The sequence below is a fragment of the Zonotrichia albicollis genome, chromosome 2 (assembly GCF_047830755.1).
Source record: "Zonotrichia albicollis isolate bZonAlb1 chromosome 2, bZonAlb1.hap1, whole genome shotgun sequence".
Lineage (NCBI taxonomy): Eukaryota > Metazoa > Chordata > Aves > Passeriformes > Passerellidae > Zonotrichia > Zonotrichia albicollis.
Genome location: NC_133820.1, coordinates 29,552,295 through 29,569,389, shown reverse-complemented (window position 1 = coordinate 29,569,389; position 17,095 = coordinate 29,552,295). Strand labels below are relative to the sequence as shown.

Below are 17,095 nucleotides of genomic sequence, written 5' to 3'. Positions count from 1 at the left end.
CTTAACATGTAGCATTATAGTCATGAAATGAAAGGATTTGGTAGGAACATTTATTTGTGTCATTATCCAGACTTTTGAGTTAAATAGCCAGTGTAGCTTTGAAATTCATGAGGCAGTTGTTCAGCAGCTGGCCACATCTCTGTGCTGTGGGAAGCTCCATCTGGAGATGACAAACTCCTAGAAGGCTGTCCTGTGTTGGGCCAGGGCTCTGCCTTGATGGGAAGCTCTCTGGCAGCAATCTGTCCTTGATGCATCCTCCTGGGCTCCAGGACTTTGCAGCTCAAGGACTTTCCAAACCAGAGGTGGTATCTTTGTGATGAGCAGCCTTTGCTATTTATGGATAGAGCAGTCAGTTCAATGTGATGATTCATGAATTATTAAAATACTTCTTTAAAACTTGCTATGAGTTGTTCATATGAGGTCTGCATCACTTGTGGGACTAGGAGTCTGTATGGCCACTGGAGCCAATGGGAGTGCAGGCTGGAGGGAAAAGGGTATTGGAAGCGGAGGAAGATCTGGTGTGAGGTGAATCCAAAGATAGAAATGACCAAAACTCTGTATTAGATGAAAGCAAACAGGATGACTAATGGTTTTGCAAACTGTAGTGCATATCCACAGTGTTTGGTGGGTATTTGTCACGAGCAAAGTAACCCTGAGTTCAGTGACTGTGCCTGCAAGGAGGGCAGGGTTGAAAGACAAAGGTGGGGAGGCAGTTGTGCTAGTTTTCTTTCCTTATCTGATGTATTTCTGTTTGCACAATTACACAAACAACAGCAGGAACAAAATCAGCACATTTAGGGATTTAGAACAAGACAATTTCATTCTGCCATTTCAGGTTTCTCGGATGGTGGCTGGGGGGTGACTGGTGGTCCTTAGCCTATGCAAAGAAGAAAAAGCAATGGGGAAAACAAGATTATTTCCTCTCATAATTAAAAGTGTTTAATGATTTCCTTTTTAAATGTTAAGTCAGTGCTGCTGTTCCAAACTTTCACCTTGGCTTTAGACTTTTTTAAAAGCAATTGATTATCTAGCTGTTGCAGTTCTCTTTTAAAATGTCTTTGAGAACTGACATTTTGTACCTTATCTTGAAGATGTCCTAGATTTGTCTGTCATGAACTCTAGTGGAGTCAGTTTTATATTTTTTCTAATGGGTTGGTCTTTTATTATGCTGCCCTTACTGTTACCTGTGCTAGATGTTCATGCAATGGAGACACAAAATGTACTTTTTTCATAGGGACCAGACAGGAGTGTGAAGAAAAAACAATAAAAAAGTCGAGACAAGGTAGCTTTTTTCAGGCACAGAAAATGTTGTCTTGCTTCCTAAATGTAAATACTGCTTTTTTTCAAGTTTGCACAAAGGATGTTTTTCCCCAAAGACATGACAGCTCTTTTAAGATGCTCTGGTGCTGTATGCTGCTGTTCTTTGACTTCTAGATACTGGGGATGCCTGTTTATGTTGCCTGTCTCTTATTTGCTCTTTGATCTTAGTTCACTTTCCTTTGCGGCTTATATTGTGTTATTTTGTTGTAAAAATAATCTATTTGAATTTTACTTCTTGATGCATGGAGACTGCTGCTTTTGTCACACTTCTCTGTACTGTTAGTGCTTTCCTCTTTGGTGAGTTCTCTTGTGAGTATTTGTGTAGCTGGGGTTGAATATCAGATTTATATAATGACGACATATCTTTTTCATCAGATGCTGTGTTTGAATCTAACAGCTGCTATTTCATGAATATTTTTGAAGCCCATGTGAAACCTAGTGGTGTTTTTATTGCATGTGGCATCCCAGCCAATGTTCTCAGCACCTCACTTTTTCCTGTCACTGCTGTATGTTCCTTGCTGCCACACCTGGCTCTTGTGAGTCTGTCCAACATTTGCCTCCTTTAGCTATGAAACATGAACCCCATTCTCCCATGGTGAGGTCTCATTCATCTGAGAGGAGATAGAAAGGCATTTAGCCAAAACACCATACCCCAGGGGTACAGGGGTGCCCAAAGGGTAACCAGTATGACATGGTGGGATGTAAATTTTCACCTTTCTTTTACCAGAAGTCTTCCCTCCTTGCCTTCGATTTCAGAGTGAAGATGTCTTAGGAACTGGTACCATATGAATCTGGGGATCTTTTCTGCTGGCAGCTTTCAAGCCTTCGAAGCAAAGAGGCTTAGACTTTAGCCTCTTTGCATTTTTAAAGCTTTACAATTTAGAGGAAGCTGTTTGGCCTGGACAGTGATTGATTTCTATTCTATTCTTCAGACTACAAGCACAGAATTGTAGGATGGCAGGGAACAGGACCGGAAGAGCCCTTGAGAGCCAGCTGGCAGAGCCAGCACCAGGCAATGCACTGGACAATTTACAGTAGCTGAAAATATTAATCAGTGCTGTTAAACATTCTTCTGTAATGTGCCCAGTATATCAGGAGTGAGTTTAAAAGAGATTTGTCAGGGATTGCTCCTAAGGGAGAGTGTGAGCTGAATTATATCTTTTTGTAGATGTGCTGACCCATAGCTGAGTATTTACAATTTACATCCTGTAATTCTCTTTGACTTGCAAGTACTTCTGGAGCAAAGGTGAGTAAAAAAGTCTCTGAACAATTTACCACTCTGGACAGAAATAGTGATTGGCTCTTTCTGTCCCAGCAGTGTTTGCTTCCCCTTCCTTCTGCAGCAACACAGATTACAGCTGTAGATATGCTGCTGAAATACAGCTACACAGGTTTTTATTTTGTAACTCATGCCAATCTTCTACTGAGATGCCTGCTTTTTTATTTGTGGTATCTCTTTCTTTCTCAGCTGCCCTTCACCCTTTAGCCCCTTTAGAGGCTGCCCCAGACTTTAACTTCTGTCTGGACTGAGAAAGCAATTTCTCAACATGAAGATGAGGAGCCAAGATTAATCCAATAGTTATTTTGAAAGAGATATATAACCTATAAATGCATTATACAGTCTAAAAACAACCTGCCAGAGAAATTAGCTCAGTAATCAGACATTTTAAAACAGTGGCAGAAGAGCAGAGCTATGGATTATAATGCACAATGATTTAGGTTATTTAATAGAAAGCATGCAGAATTTTCATTACAATCAGGAGATTTTACATTTGCTGCAAGTACTCCTGTGGGTTGCTAATGTGACAACTGTGGTATGACGAGGAGGGAGCACATAAGGCAAGACTTGAAACCTGGCAGATAGGAATACAGAGTACAGAGACTATTTCATTTCAGGCCTGCAAGAGAGCACATTTCTGAAATGAGTATGTGACAAGAGGAAAGTATTGGATTTCTGTGTGAGGAGCTGCCAAGTCAGACAAACAGCAGCCATGTATTATCTGTGATGGTGAAAAGATCACATCACTTGTAACCTTTGAAGCAATAGGGAAACCGAACACGGCGTCATTTTATAATGATCTAAGAGAGAACCCTCTCTTTCCCTCCCCTCCCTGGTTATATATAGCTGTTAGAGAGAGCCCTGCTGAGCAGAAAATGGAGCATATGATCAAGGGCAGTCCAGTGAGTCAATTTACTGACTAATACTGTAGATTATCATGTCAAATATATAGCACCAGCAGTATGAGCAATAATGAAGCCTAGTTTATTTATTTCCTGTAAATTGAAATCAAGGTGTGATTGGAATTGTCACACCTTGGATATATGAGCCATATTCTCTTAATCATCCAAAACAAATTGCTTTATTCTTTATAGTGACTTCTATTTTAGGACCCATTCCAAAATTGGCAAGCTGAAACCATCTATTTAAATGTGTCAAACACATTTAGAATATCCTCTAGACCACTGTCCCCTCAGGTGATGGTTCACTGGTCTCACACTTTGAAATACCTGCTCCCTTCAGACCCAAAGAAGGGATAGCTCAGACTTTCATCCTGTGGGAAGAAATCATTCAGCACAGCACCATGCAGAGGCACCCTAAATGAACTCCAGCATCATCAGTAAAACATCCAGCTGTGAAGTCAACAGGGAAAAACACTCGTGGAAACCCCAGATGGCCATTGAAGGGAGCCTTTCCTTGCCTGGTTTTATATTTTCCTATGTCACAGAATGTCAGTGAGCAATTATGGGGGGAATATTGCCAATATTGTGCAGTCAATACTGGGTCAAACTGATCACTGCCTGAAGAGAAGTTACAGTTAAGCAACCTGCAAAAAATTCCACCCCAAACAGAAGGAGTTAATTTTAATTTAGCTGTACAATACCAGACTTGTGTTTTACTGGTTTCCAAGCTCCAGGTGAAAGTCTAATTCCCTACGGGTCTGTCAAAATTTGAGTGGGAGCAAAAACTTAGGGAATTAACATTTGAATTGCAAATCACTGCCATTCCTTTGGGGTTAAGAATCATAATCGATGTTACTGATTTCCAAAGTCCTTTGTCTAAGAGATGAGTAACTGAAGAGGCTTTTACTAACTGTTTGCTAGCAGTAAGTCACAAAACCCAAATATTGCATTCTGTTAAGTATCATTTCCTGAAACTGGTGAGTAAACTTTTACAGAAATTAGCAGAGTGTTATAAATTTAGCACATATAAGGAAAAGCAAATGGTACTGCTGTGATTGGACATGTCATTGGAGTATTCCAGAGCATGCCAAGTCTTTAATCTCTTACTATTTGCATATACTACCACATTACTCCGTTTTCAGTAGACTAGAACATGTGCTATGCACAAACAACAACCCTTTTTACTGAGCTTTAAACTTAGAATAAAAACAAAATTCCATTTGCTGGTTTTGCAGCACTTGTGATCATTTTCCAAAGCCTCCCAAAGGTTCCTGTTGCATATTCTGGTTGGTCAGAACACAGTCACAGATTGCTGCATGGACCCACACACTTGGTGATCCTCAGCTTTCCCTGCCAGCAATGGGACAGGCTGTGTGTCAGGAGCAGTAGATCAAATGAGAAGCATCACATTTCAAAATGCTTTATGGTACTGTAAATTCTTTGAGCACTTATCAACTCTGTGGATTTCCAAAAGCAGATTATTTCAATTAAAAACAAGCAAACAAACCAACAAACAAACACAACATCAAAACAAGCCAAACAAACAAACAACAACATCAACAAAACAAACAAACCCAACATCAACAAAAGAAAACAAAATCTAATTCCTGGCTATTCTTAAAACATAGAGTAACACCTCTCAGTTTAGAGATGGTCTTGACAAGGTGGAGTTCTACTTTAATAGCTTGCCTTTTCTTTGGAGGAAGATAATTTAGCTGCTAAGAGCAGAAAGGGCTACAGCAGATAGGACCTAAGGAAGGAACTGAATTTTGCAAGCAGAAGGTATGGGCCACATATAAGGAAAACAGTGAGTATAAAAGCATCAAAGAGGAGGTAGGCAAAAACAGGTCTGGGAGGCAAAATGTGTCAGAGAAAAAAAGTTAAAAAGGAGTTAAGAGAAGAGATAGTTGCAGAAATTAGGAGACAGGGAAGCAAAGGACCAAGAGTAAATATCAAATTGCCTGTGTTTCACATTAGACCCCATTCTAAGACCCCATTCATGTTTCCAGCTCATTAGAACCCATTCCCATGGCTTCTAAGACCCCGTTCATGTTTCCAGCTCAGAGAACAAAAAATCAGTTTAATGCCAACCATTCTGACTGTACAGTTTGTGTAATATCCTACTGTACAGAATTTAGGTTGTCACCAAACAACCCTTTTTGTCTCTTCCTGCCTGCTACTTATGGAGCTCTTGGATGTTCAGTGGATGTTCAGTTAAATCTCTTGTTTCAGGTTATCCTTGTATCACTTTTGCCAAGTAATAAAAGGCCATCACCAGGAGATCTGTTGCTTAGTTACTGGCCTGGCCAGATGGTCCTCCTGGAAAAATGTCAGCATCCCGCCAAAGAGCATATATGGGCAGAGAGGATTGGGAAGGTTTAATGGCCATTGTCTGTGTGATCTGTATTCTTGCTCCTCAGAACTACTGCAGGGGAAAAGCTAGTGTAAAGTTAGCATTTTGAGAAGTTATTAAAAATTAATAATTAATAAATTCTCAGGAGAGTGCCTGTAATCTTAAAATAGAATAAAAATGTTCTCATTAGGTGAACTTGCCACTAGCTAATGCCTTCAGGGAATACATTAGAGGACTAGATTAAGTAATTGCCCACACCTATATGCAGGTACATCTATCTCCATGGATGGGTGCATGCAGACTGTGTGTGTGACTGTGTGTGTAATACACAGTAAAAGAAAAACTATCAAACCCATTTAAAATGAAATATTATTTAATTTTCATGGTATGCATACTTCCAATGACCGTCTAGAATTTGTGGACTTATTACTTATCAGATGAGAAAAAAACACCTCAACAATTCCATGTAGAGATTGCACTGTCAAGTTGCTGTGGCATTGAGTGTCATTGATTTTTACCTCATGATGAATGTTTATTTTCCTGAGAATAAATAACACCAGAATTTTATAGAGTAACCCTCACAGAAGCAGATAAAAAATTAAAATACAGAAGTCTATATGTGTAGTAAATTTCTAATACATTCAAACAGTCAAGATGTTTTTAAGATGCAACAATTTATTTTGGAAGCAAGTTTGAAGGGCAGATAACTGGCAATTTTTTTTTTAAGCCAATGATGCTTTAGGCCTGTGCATGAATAGCTAGAGAGATTGAGATCTTGACTAAAAACAAGAAATAAATGATATGGAAAGCCAGAAAGGATAACTTGTGTAATAGAAGATAAGGAAATGAAACCAACCCCAAAACATTATTTATTGGAAACCTGGTATTAAGAACTGATAACTGGAAAAGAAAGGCTTATCCAACTTCAGGAACAAAAAACACCCAAAACCAAAAACAGTGAAAGAAACAAAATACCCCCCACAGCCTCCCCTGACTAAATTTATAAAATTTGCATGTGAACACTTTAAGATTATTCAAATATTCTTGACTATTTTTAGCTACAGAATTTAAATTATTAATGCAATTTGAAATATTTAATTCATTTGTTCAGTATTTGCATGAATTAAATGCATGAATGTCTGAGAAAGCCCTGGTAAACTCTGCCTGCATTTGCTGGGGTTCATTCTGGGTGTTTGTCGCAGAAAATGGCTTGAAGGTGAGAGTCCACCACCAGAGAGGAAAAAAACCTTTTCCTCTTCCTTCCCTTTGCCTGTCCTCTTCCTCTGCCCTTTCCTGGCACCGAGCAGGAGGCCTCAGCAAGGGGTGGGGATGCCTCAGGCCCCAGCACTTCATCCCCACTCTGGCCCAGGCAGGGACAGTGCTGCAGGTGGGCTGCACATCACCCCAAGGAATGGGGGAGCTGAGACAATCAGAACCTGAGCCATGAAACATCCAGCAACGTATTGTTCTAGAGGGTAACCTGCATGAATCCAATAATGAGTGCTGTTTATGAGCCCTGTGTGCACACTTATTTATTTTTTAATTATGACTGACAGACTAATGAGGTACTCCGAGACGGCACAGCCAGGGCACAGGAGTGGTCTAGCAAAGTCTCGTAGAATAATTGCAGTTAAAGAAAAAGGCACTGAGAAATTTCACAAAGGTGTGATAAAAATCACCCTCCCCAATGTACTTAAATCTTTTTTGAGAAAAGGACCAGAGAACCTAATGGGAAAAGTCCTGTGTAGAGGGTAGCTCAGACATTTGTGACTAGGGTATTTGGGCAGGGGTGTCCCACACGTTGCTGTGGCAGTTCCCCCATGCCAGTCACCCACCTGGGGACACCCTGTGCCCTTGTCCTGTGATATTGACCCTGCAGCAGGTTTCAGGGAGGGAGAGAACTGAAGTCTGAGGCTCAGGCTTGAACACTGCTGAAAGGAGGGAGGTGAGAGTCCGCTCATCTCTCCTGATGTAGACATCTTGCAGAAAGCAAGAGAAAATGGAGTAAGTGAATTTTAGGTACATTTCCATCGGTGTTTCAGGTTTCTGATCTTCTAAAATTTTAGCTGATGTAGTCTTGCTTTACACTGATGTGCCCATTGACAGCTATTTTCATGTTCTAGTTGAAATAGTCACATATTTAAACACCAGCTTTGCATTTTACTCAGCCTTGCATGCAGACAGAATGAGCAAAAGTCAGTTGCCCTTTATCCAACAGATTTCTGGTCAGAGCAGATTATCCTTCAAATCTAGGTCACCAACATGTATTTGTCTGATGTAAAACAGAATAATGTGCCATTCCCACTGATAAAGTGGCCAACCTCTTCTTTCTTTGGAGAGAGACTGGCAGAAGTTACCCAAGAGCAGTCAAATCTCCAGACTTTATTGTCCTGAGAGAATTTAATATCCAGTCAAATTATGCCTGTAAGACTCACAAATCACTGTATCTGAATATTTTAAGGCATAACTTTCATTTAAAATAAAAGGAAACAAGCAACCAAGACTGTGTCAGGAATCAATCTACTTGGTGTTTTAGGAGGAATGACTCTCTATCATAACATTTATGGTGCTTTGCAAAACAGTAGTTCATCTGGTTCTCCCTCCCCTAAAATGAAAATATTCATTATATTATATATAAAACTTGAATTTCAATAAGACATTTTCATTAATTGTGTTTGCAAAAGTTACAGACAGAAGCCATTCTTTACTGAAGAAAAAGCTTTTTTTTTTTTTTCTAGCAAATCACTCATCCTTACCAACTGTATAATCTTTAATATTAAAGCAATTTTTGAAAAATTTTGATTCTACTTATAGATATTTGAGGGCAGGAAAGTATTTTTGCTCACAACATGTTTAAATTATGTTACTCTTTCAGTTGGATAATGTTCAATTCCTACTTGAAAAGGGCGAAGCTGCATTAACTACCATTTCATTATTGCATTAACAACAGTTCACTTGCTGTTCTTACAGACTGTGTAAGTAAATCACTCATGCTTCAGAGACTTTTTGCTGTTTATTGGAGACAGAACATACTATTAAACACAGGTCTCCAAAACAAGCCTAAATTTGTGCATTGGAAACCCTCACCAAAGATAACCATGACCAATTTCACTTCCATTAATTAAAATGTCTATTTATAATAAAAGGTCTGTTTTACTTAGACTCCATAAGGCACGAGGGTTCAAATGAGAGCAAAGCAAACCTCAGTGAGCAGGAAAATCACTGCTAAGAGGGGCAGGAACAGGGTGAACACCACTGTTCATCACATGCAGAATGATGGGTCCTGATGGAATGTCATCTTGCAGTAGGATTAGTCAGAGACTGTTTATAGTTTTAATTAAACATATTGGTGAATATTTAGAAAAAAAATATATTTAAACCAAATTCTGGAAAGTATTTGGTCTATACTTTGGGCAGGATTGAAGAGAAAAGATGACAATTTTACATCACCTTTTGCTCCTCTGAAATCTGGATTGAGAAGGAGTGGGAATGACATCTGGCATAGGTGACATCCAGAGCTTTTCAGTCTGTAGGAAATCAGAGAAGCTTGTTAGCATCCTGTGATATCACTTTCCAAACACAGCTTTTCTAAGATGAGGAGATCTCATCTCTTTTCTTCTTCCTTATTCAAAATAAAAGGCTTTTACCATCCTTGCAGCTCCTCTTTGTATTTTATCTACTTCTGCTATGTCTTCAGTAGGATTTAGTGGCCAGAAATACCTCTAGTGTCCAAAACCTGAATGCTCTGTGAGTAGATAAAATGGCAGAATGGAATTTTCTGTTTTGTTTGCCCATTTCCTGACTGCTGTTTAGCAGAGGACTAATGTCAGAATCATACATGTAGTAATTTCCCAAACTCACAAACAAGGAAAAGAAAAAACAATATTTTGAGCCCACTATCATCTGTGTGTAATTAGGGTTATCTTCTGCAATGCTTTACCTTGCCCTTATCAACCCTGTATTTCATTTAGTGCTATTTTGTTACTTAGTCATTCATCTTTTAGAATCCTTCTGGAAATCCTGGCTTAGCTTTATCTGCTTTGAATATCCTGTTTCACCTGCATACCTCCCCTTGGGAACCTTTGTCCCAGCTTATTTATAACTCAGTTCCTTCTGAGTGCTTCTCACACTAAGAATCTCTTAGAGATCCCCTGCAGCGAATCCCCCAGTTATGAAATCGATCACTTACTCCTAAACTCCATTACTGCCTTTTAAACAGTTAATCTGTGAAAGGACCTTCCTTCTCATCTCCTCACAACTGAATTAAATTGAATTGAATTTTGTAAGAGGTTTCTGTGAGGAACCAAAGGGGATTTGAAAGTCCAAGTGTGCTTCTCAGCTGAACTGTCTTCGTCCACATGCTCAGTGACTCCTGAGAACTGAAACGATGTAAGCATGACTGCCTGCAAACCCACACCATGAATTATGTAAAGTATGAGAGAGGGGAGGTGTCTCAAAGTCGTAAAGATCATTTAAGAATGAAATCTCCAAAGATATTTTGGTGTCCACTCCCTAATGATTCCATTTTGCATTCAAGTCTGAATTGATTCTGGGCTTCCAACTTTGTGCTTATGAATACCAAAAGGAAAATTTCTCTGATGTTCTCTATCCTATACCTAAAATTAATAATCCGTGTCCTTGAAATTTAATTAAACCAGATAGTATTTTAAATAGTTTTTCCACCATATGTTGGAAAAAGAGTAGCAAAATTAAAAGAATAAATCACATCAGAGAGAAAATTAAATACACTGTTTGAAGCCAGCCTCTCTCTCATTTTCCTCATTGTAAAAACTTAGTCAATGCTGACAATAAGCATTTTAAAGTGGTGGAGACAAAACACTTCAAAATGCATTGTACAGAAAGCTGAGCATGGAAGGCATTGAATGGGCTAGATTTTCTAAAGTGTTTTTCCTATTTCTGATTGCTTTGGTGTGAAAGTGGTGGTATGAAATACATTATAGCCCTGATGGAGTAGAAATAAAAGCTTTACAAAAATGAAAAAAGAAAACCATTTCAGAAGTATTACCCCCATTTATATATTGCTTACTCTAAAACTGAGTCAAGAGGATTTAATGCCATCAATTTGTAAAGCACAAAAAATCACTAAATTCATAAAGGGTAATTAAAAAATGAGAAAAATATGTAATTCTTGTTTAATGAAAATTCTTTAAAGCCAATACCTAAGCCTGTTCATTATGACATCTTAAGACAATAGTCATAAATTTATGTTGTCGAAAAAGCATCTATAGAAAATATTTGCCCAAATCTCAGGAAATATAATTAGCTTTCAATGGATAATTCTTCTAAAATATTCAGAGTGCGAACATCTGAAAGAAAACTATCAAAAGAACACTTTCCTCTTGTTATTAATTTATTCTATGTTTCTCATCCTAGTTTGTGACCCTTTCCCCTGTGCCTTAATCAAGGACAGATGGAGTTGTGACTTTGTTTTATGTAACACCTAACTTCACATCCTTTTAGAAAGATAAAGTTAGTAACTTCAATGGCAGTGGATTCTGCCACTCCAGTTGATGTCCAGCACCTTCCAACTGCTCTTTGATTTTGGTTTTAAAATCTGTAAACACATAAATATCTGGGATTTATGCAAGTGAGATTCTGTACCATTTAAAATTAATATGTTTTAAATGTAGTCTGATTAAAATAATGACAGAGATGTTTGAGAAGTCACTTGGACTACTTTAGCAGTGACTAAGCTAGAGAGCAGGTTGAAGACTATCAGTGGATGGGTGTCCATGGTAGATATGTCAGAGAGTATGAACTCAGTGGGACCTTGAGAATGAAGAATGATTTTGGAGCCCCAGCAGTGGGTACCCAAGGTAAGCTGTGCAGTAGTTCACCTCTAGGTCAAAGGAAGACATGAATTTAAGGGAAAGCACTTAAGGTCAGTTCTTCATCTCACATTTTGAATTATAATTTTTAAAAGGTTCTTTATCCTTTTGTGTATAGTGTATAAATTTGTTTTTCTTGCTCTGTGAATATTTCCCCAAGTCCTTTATATGTAACAGGATGTTGGAATATTATCTGAAATGTCAAATTGTAGTTTTGTCATAGGATTATGGTGGTTTAGAGACAGATTTTTTAACTACATCCATAATGCTGAAGTAAATCACACTGTGGGTTTTATTGTTGCTGAGGGCAGGTATTCCCACATGGCTCATGATTGCAGCTGCGGCAGCAGTCCCAGTGGGACAGGTTTCTCTGGGATGAAAGCTTTTTGGTATGATCCACCCCAGGGTGAGCTGACCCACAAGAAGCATGGACAATGAACTCCCAGCACCTGGCCTGGTTCCCCAGCTCAGCAGTGTGGAGGAAACATTTCTGTCCTCTCTCCTTCCTTTTGGGTGGAACCAGTTTAGGGGCTCAGAGGGCCAAAAGGACACAAGCCCACTTCTGCAGTCTCCTGGCAAAAGTACCACCTTATCACAGACATGTGGGTCTTCATATCTCCAGGATTTCATGGTTCACTTTCAACACTACTGGCCACTTTCATGGGAAAGGGCAGAACTCTCACCCCCCTGAGGTCCTTCAGGTGATGCCTGCTCAGGTGGGAGACTGATGCGGTCAGGTCCTGCCTGTGAGTCCTGGCAGTGCTCAGAGTGCGGGCACAGGCCAGGCTGCAGAGCTCCTTTGGCTCCTGGGGATTTTCCTGTTAAAAATCCCATAATGGTTATGGAGCCACGGCATCTCCAAGGCTGGAGGTGGGGCTGTAAGGGCTCTTTCCTTGCTTCTGGGGGCACTTAAAAAATCCCAACAGCCACAGCTTGGGTGTCTCTGGTGCTGTGTTTGTGTAAATGCACAATATCAGGCACTATAACAAGTGGGTGTAGCAAGACAATGCTGGTCTCCTAATCCATTATTTAGTCTTTGAAAAAGGGTTTTTTTCCTGATAGGTTAAAAAACCCAACATAAACACTTTTTGGTGGTTTTTTTTTTTTTTTTGCAACCAGCAAATAGCTCAATGTTAGGAAAAGAGTAACAAACCCATCCAGAGATCTATTAGGGAGAAGGAGATTAAAATCATTAAAATCTATTCAAGCAGAGAGGGAAACTGACTTCTGAGGTTTTCACTCATACCCTCATACCCCAGGTGGATGCTGTACCTCTAGTACTCAGGGTAAATCCCACCTGCTGCAGTCCTAAATAAAAAACTCATGTGGATACTGTACATGCTTCCCTCTGGCGTGTGGGAGAAAGAAATGGCACAGACGACTGTCTGGGTTGGAAAAGCAGGGCTTTAAATCCCATTGGGACATAAGTGACTCCTTATAGTTAAGGGTTGGGTGCTGAATACCTAAAATAATTTGATTTAAACATCCCTGTCCCTAATGTCAGATGGCCTCCCACTCAGGTTGCTACAGCATAAGCTCGAAAGGAAGGCTGTGACATTGAAGATGAATTGCTCAGCCCCATGTGACAAAGCTGTGATCCACCAGGGCACAGTGGAAGTCAGGACTCTCCAAGCTGGCGTTGAGTTCAGTACTTTTTATTCTTCCCACAGATCTCTCAGGAGCAACAGAAATTAAATTTTTTAAAAATGAATGAACTACGTATGGCAACACAGCTGCTGAAAATCTGTTACCCTTTTTAATCACCTCTCATGTCCTGGGCATGCATTTCATCCTTCAAACTCAGTAAAATGAAAAACACTGAGAGGAAGGCATCTCCCTGTATTACTGGGGGACTTGGTAGTGTTATTAAGTCATTAAGTCATGCCAGAGAAGCCTTGCCTAATAGGGCTATCCAGAACTTAGGTCTCAGTGGGTTCATCTTTGAAAACACTTTACATGCTTATAATCACTAGGACAAGCAGTGTTTTCACAGAGGTACTGCGAACTGCAAATAAATAAAATTGAAAAAGGAGAGGACCATCCTTTTTCTTAATGACGGTGAACTTTTGAAATGGAAAGGTTGTAAGCCCTGGATAAGTGCTCAAATAGCCTTGCAATGATGCAATTTTCCACCTGCTTATGGATACACTGTGGAATAGACCTTCATGCTGGAGTGACAGGGTCTCCAGAGCACTGTTTACTGCCTACCCTCCTTCCACAAGCATCCAATGCCATGAGCAGTCAGAGGGACTATTTCTCATTTGGTAGCCTTGAATCACACTACTGATTATTCCCCTTTGCATGTCACTCCAAGGTAAGGACAGCAAGTTGGGTGATGTATTCAATTCTAGTCCTGGAGCTGGGGAGAGAGAAAAATGCTGTTATTGAAAGAGGTTCCTCTGTGAAGGAGCAGTGATTTACATCCTGAATAGGTGCAAATTATTCTCCCTTCCCACCCCCAAGTTCAGTCAATATACTCGTTATTCAATATCTTGCTGCTGTGATGCCTTTTTTTCTTGCAGTTTTTGATTTTCTATTAAGTTCAGAAGGCTCTGGTTTGGTAAGAGATATGAGAATATTAAATACCTCCATGAAGGACAGGGCTCCTTATCAACCCAAGAAGTGGTTATTTTCAGTCAACAGTGAAGCATCAGTCAGTCAAATAAAAGGTCTTTAACTAGAACAAGCTCCTGAACTTACAATTCATCCCTGCTGAAATGAAAAAGAATAGAGCTGCTTTGTCTGTTGGTTTTGGATCCTTCATGGAGAGCTGCCAGCAACTGTAAACTTGTGTATTATTGTTCTATCAGACAGGAGAAACATCAGTGAGAATTTACCAGCACCGTCACAAGCCTTTCATCACACAGTTATTATAGCGATAAAGTTCAGTGGTAGTTACTCACCTCTCCAAAAACAAATATCACCCACTCAGACAAGAGAGAATGGATTTCTGCAGGGTGATGCTACATTAGCTTGTGCTCCTGCACCTGGCACCCAACAAGCACTAAATCCAAGTGCCCAGTGCACTTTGAAGTACAGATTGTCGGAGCACTCCTGTGAGCAGGGAGGGACCATGATCTGCCCTTGTTTCATAGGTCTGAGATGGAGCTGTGAGGCTGCTGAGAGGCTGAGCAGTGGAAACCCACCAACATGAACTCGGGCCCCTGGATCTCTGGGTCACTCAATTCAGCCTGGCTGCAGCAGACATCCTGCTTCTTACTGTGTGTCCTCCTCACAGAAAGCTCAAGGAGACCAAAATAAACCTGTGGAGTCAAATCTCTTCCCTACAGGGCTGGGATACAGCTGACTGCTCAGGGCACTTGATTTAGACATAGTTAGAAAAATTAAAGCTTGGATTCACAAACACTGGAAGTCACCTGATTTCCACATATTTTTTAATGGGGTTTTTAACTTATTTTTTTCTTTAAAACCCAGACTTTGTATCATTGTGTAACCAGGTAATTTGCTGAGGTGCTTTGGAGGGGTGCATCTCAACTACTCAACAACATGGCATGCTCAATAGACAGGTGACTGTGTGTCTTATTTGTCCTCTTTATCCTGCAGGAAGACGAAGTTGCTCGTGACAGCCGATTCAATTTCAGTGGCTATGGTATGGGCCACTGCCTCCAGGTCAAAGATGGCACAGCAGTCAAGGCTACACCACCCAACCCAACTCCAGCACCACCAAAGGATTCAGATTCCATCAAAAAGAAGTTTGTTGACCGTGCAAAAAGGATTGATACAATATCCCGTGCTGCGTTCCCACTCGCCTTCCTCATTTTCAACATCTTTTACTGGATTACATACAAAATTATACGGCATGAGGACATTCACAAGAAATAGGCAGCTCTGGTTTGCCAGGACTTCTTAGCCAAAGTGATCCACATGTAAATAAACAGCAAAATGTCATTCTGTCATATGGACTAAAGGTTTCTTCCCCACTCCCTCAGAACACTGGAGAAAAAATTAGCAAAGAGGAAAAGAAGTGTAGGAGGAAAAGTGATTCCATGACAAAATATGCTGTGAGACCAGTCAAGAGGCTCCCCCTATGTACTCCTAGTGTGTTCTTCCAGATTCAGCATCAATCAGACATCTAAAATTGGGGCCAAATTATACCCAGCTTTATCACCAAGATATTACCTTTCAGAACAAAAGAGAATAAGAAAACAAACAATTCTCCTAAAACATCTATCAAGAGACTGTGGTGGCTACAGTACAGTGAGTTATAAGAGGACCAAAATTTTCAGGATAATGTTGCCTTTCTATATGAAACAAGTCAACTGAGCTACATTCCATGATCATGTCTGTAGGTAGTGGTTTCACCAAGGAGTCCTTTTGTGGGTTGTAAATTATTTCTACTGATAAGGGAGAGGGAAAAAAAAGGAAAAAAAATTTATACTTTACTATCCTTGTGGGTGTGCATTTTAATATTATCTTGCTTTACTAGAATTGTAATTTTGGGGTTGAACTTGTGTGTCATGTGATTTATTTGATAGTTGACACTCCAAAACCAGTGAAACTGCCTGGTTTATTTCTGTTGGGAGACAGTGCACTTACTTCATTTTATTTCTGCTGATTTTACATGCAACTTGAGGTGCCAAACTGTATTTTACCTATTGTGCTACCCTGTACCACACTACTTAGTAAGAACTTGTTTCCTCAAAGGTGTAGCTCAGTTTAGCATTGAGTTTCTATTATCGCTCTCATTGTAGCTGCAGTCAATAGCTCTATAGGTAAACACAACTTGTTTACAGACCTCTAATTTATTTCTTTACTCCAAGTGGCTATCATTTTAAATATCATTAATTAACCTAAGAATTTTAAAACTGTACTGTGATTTTCAGAACCTGTTACCTTTTGGTGCCGGATCTGCGTTATTCAAATCCTTGCTACATGTTTTAAAGTAGAAAATTTAAAAAAAAATTAAAAAAGAGGAAAAAAAAGATGGTATTTTTGCTTACATGGAAGAAGACAACCTGTAACATAAGATGAGTAAAACATTAAAATTTTACACTTGCTGTAAAAGGGTTTATTAAAAAAAGGTATTTGTTCAATTTCAATAAAGCTAAATGTGGTACTAACATTTCTTCACTCTCTTCTTCATTTGCAGCAGCAGGAGCAGGGCTGTTCGTGCCACAGCCCTGCTCTTCCACTGCTCTGTCAGCAGAAAGAGGGTGGAAAGCAGCCTTCTGCTGACATGACTTAGCACACCAAATGTTTCTGTCTATCCTGCAGCAAAGGGACTACTGCAGCCCCTGGGAGTACATCAAGGACTGTCAGAAGTGTGTCTGGGATATAATGGGAGCATTTGTAGAACATTTGTATGTGCTGAGCCAGGCCTGGGGAAGGAGGGATGCTGCTCCCCTCCCACAGCAGCCCTGCAGAGGATGAA

General features: G+C 39.8%; 1 protein-coding gene across 8 annotated transcripts in view; it reads left to right on the top strand.

The window, feature by feature from the left end:
* The window catches only part of GLRA2 (glycine receptor alpha 2), a 120,573-nt gene extending 103,789 nt beyond the window's left edge, over nt 1–16,784 (top strand). For all 8 annotated transcript variants that reach the window (XM_026796293.2, XM_014270417.3, XM_014270418.3 and 5 more), the window contains one exon: nt 15,268–16,784. In XM_026796293.2, coding sequence (XP_026652094.2) covers nt 15,268–15,546 — 279 coding nt within the window. In that variant the 3' untranslated portion in view covers nt 15,547–16,784. The remainder of the gene's footprint in view (nt 1–15,267) is intronic.
* Nucleotides 16,785–17,095: the final 311 nt, after the last annotated feature.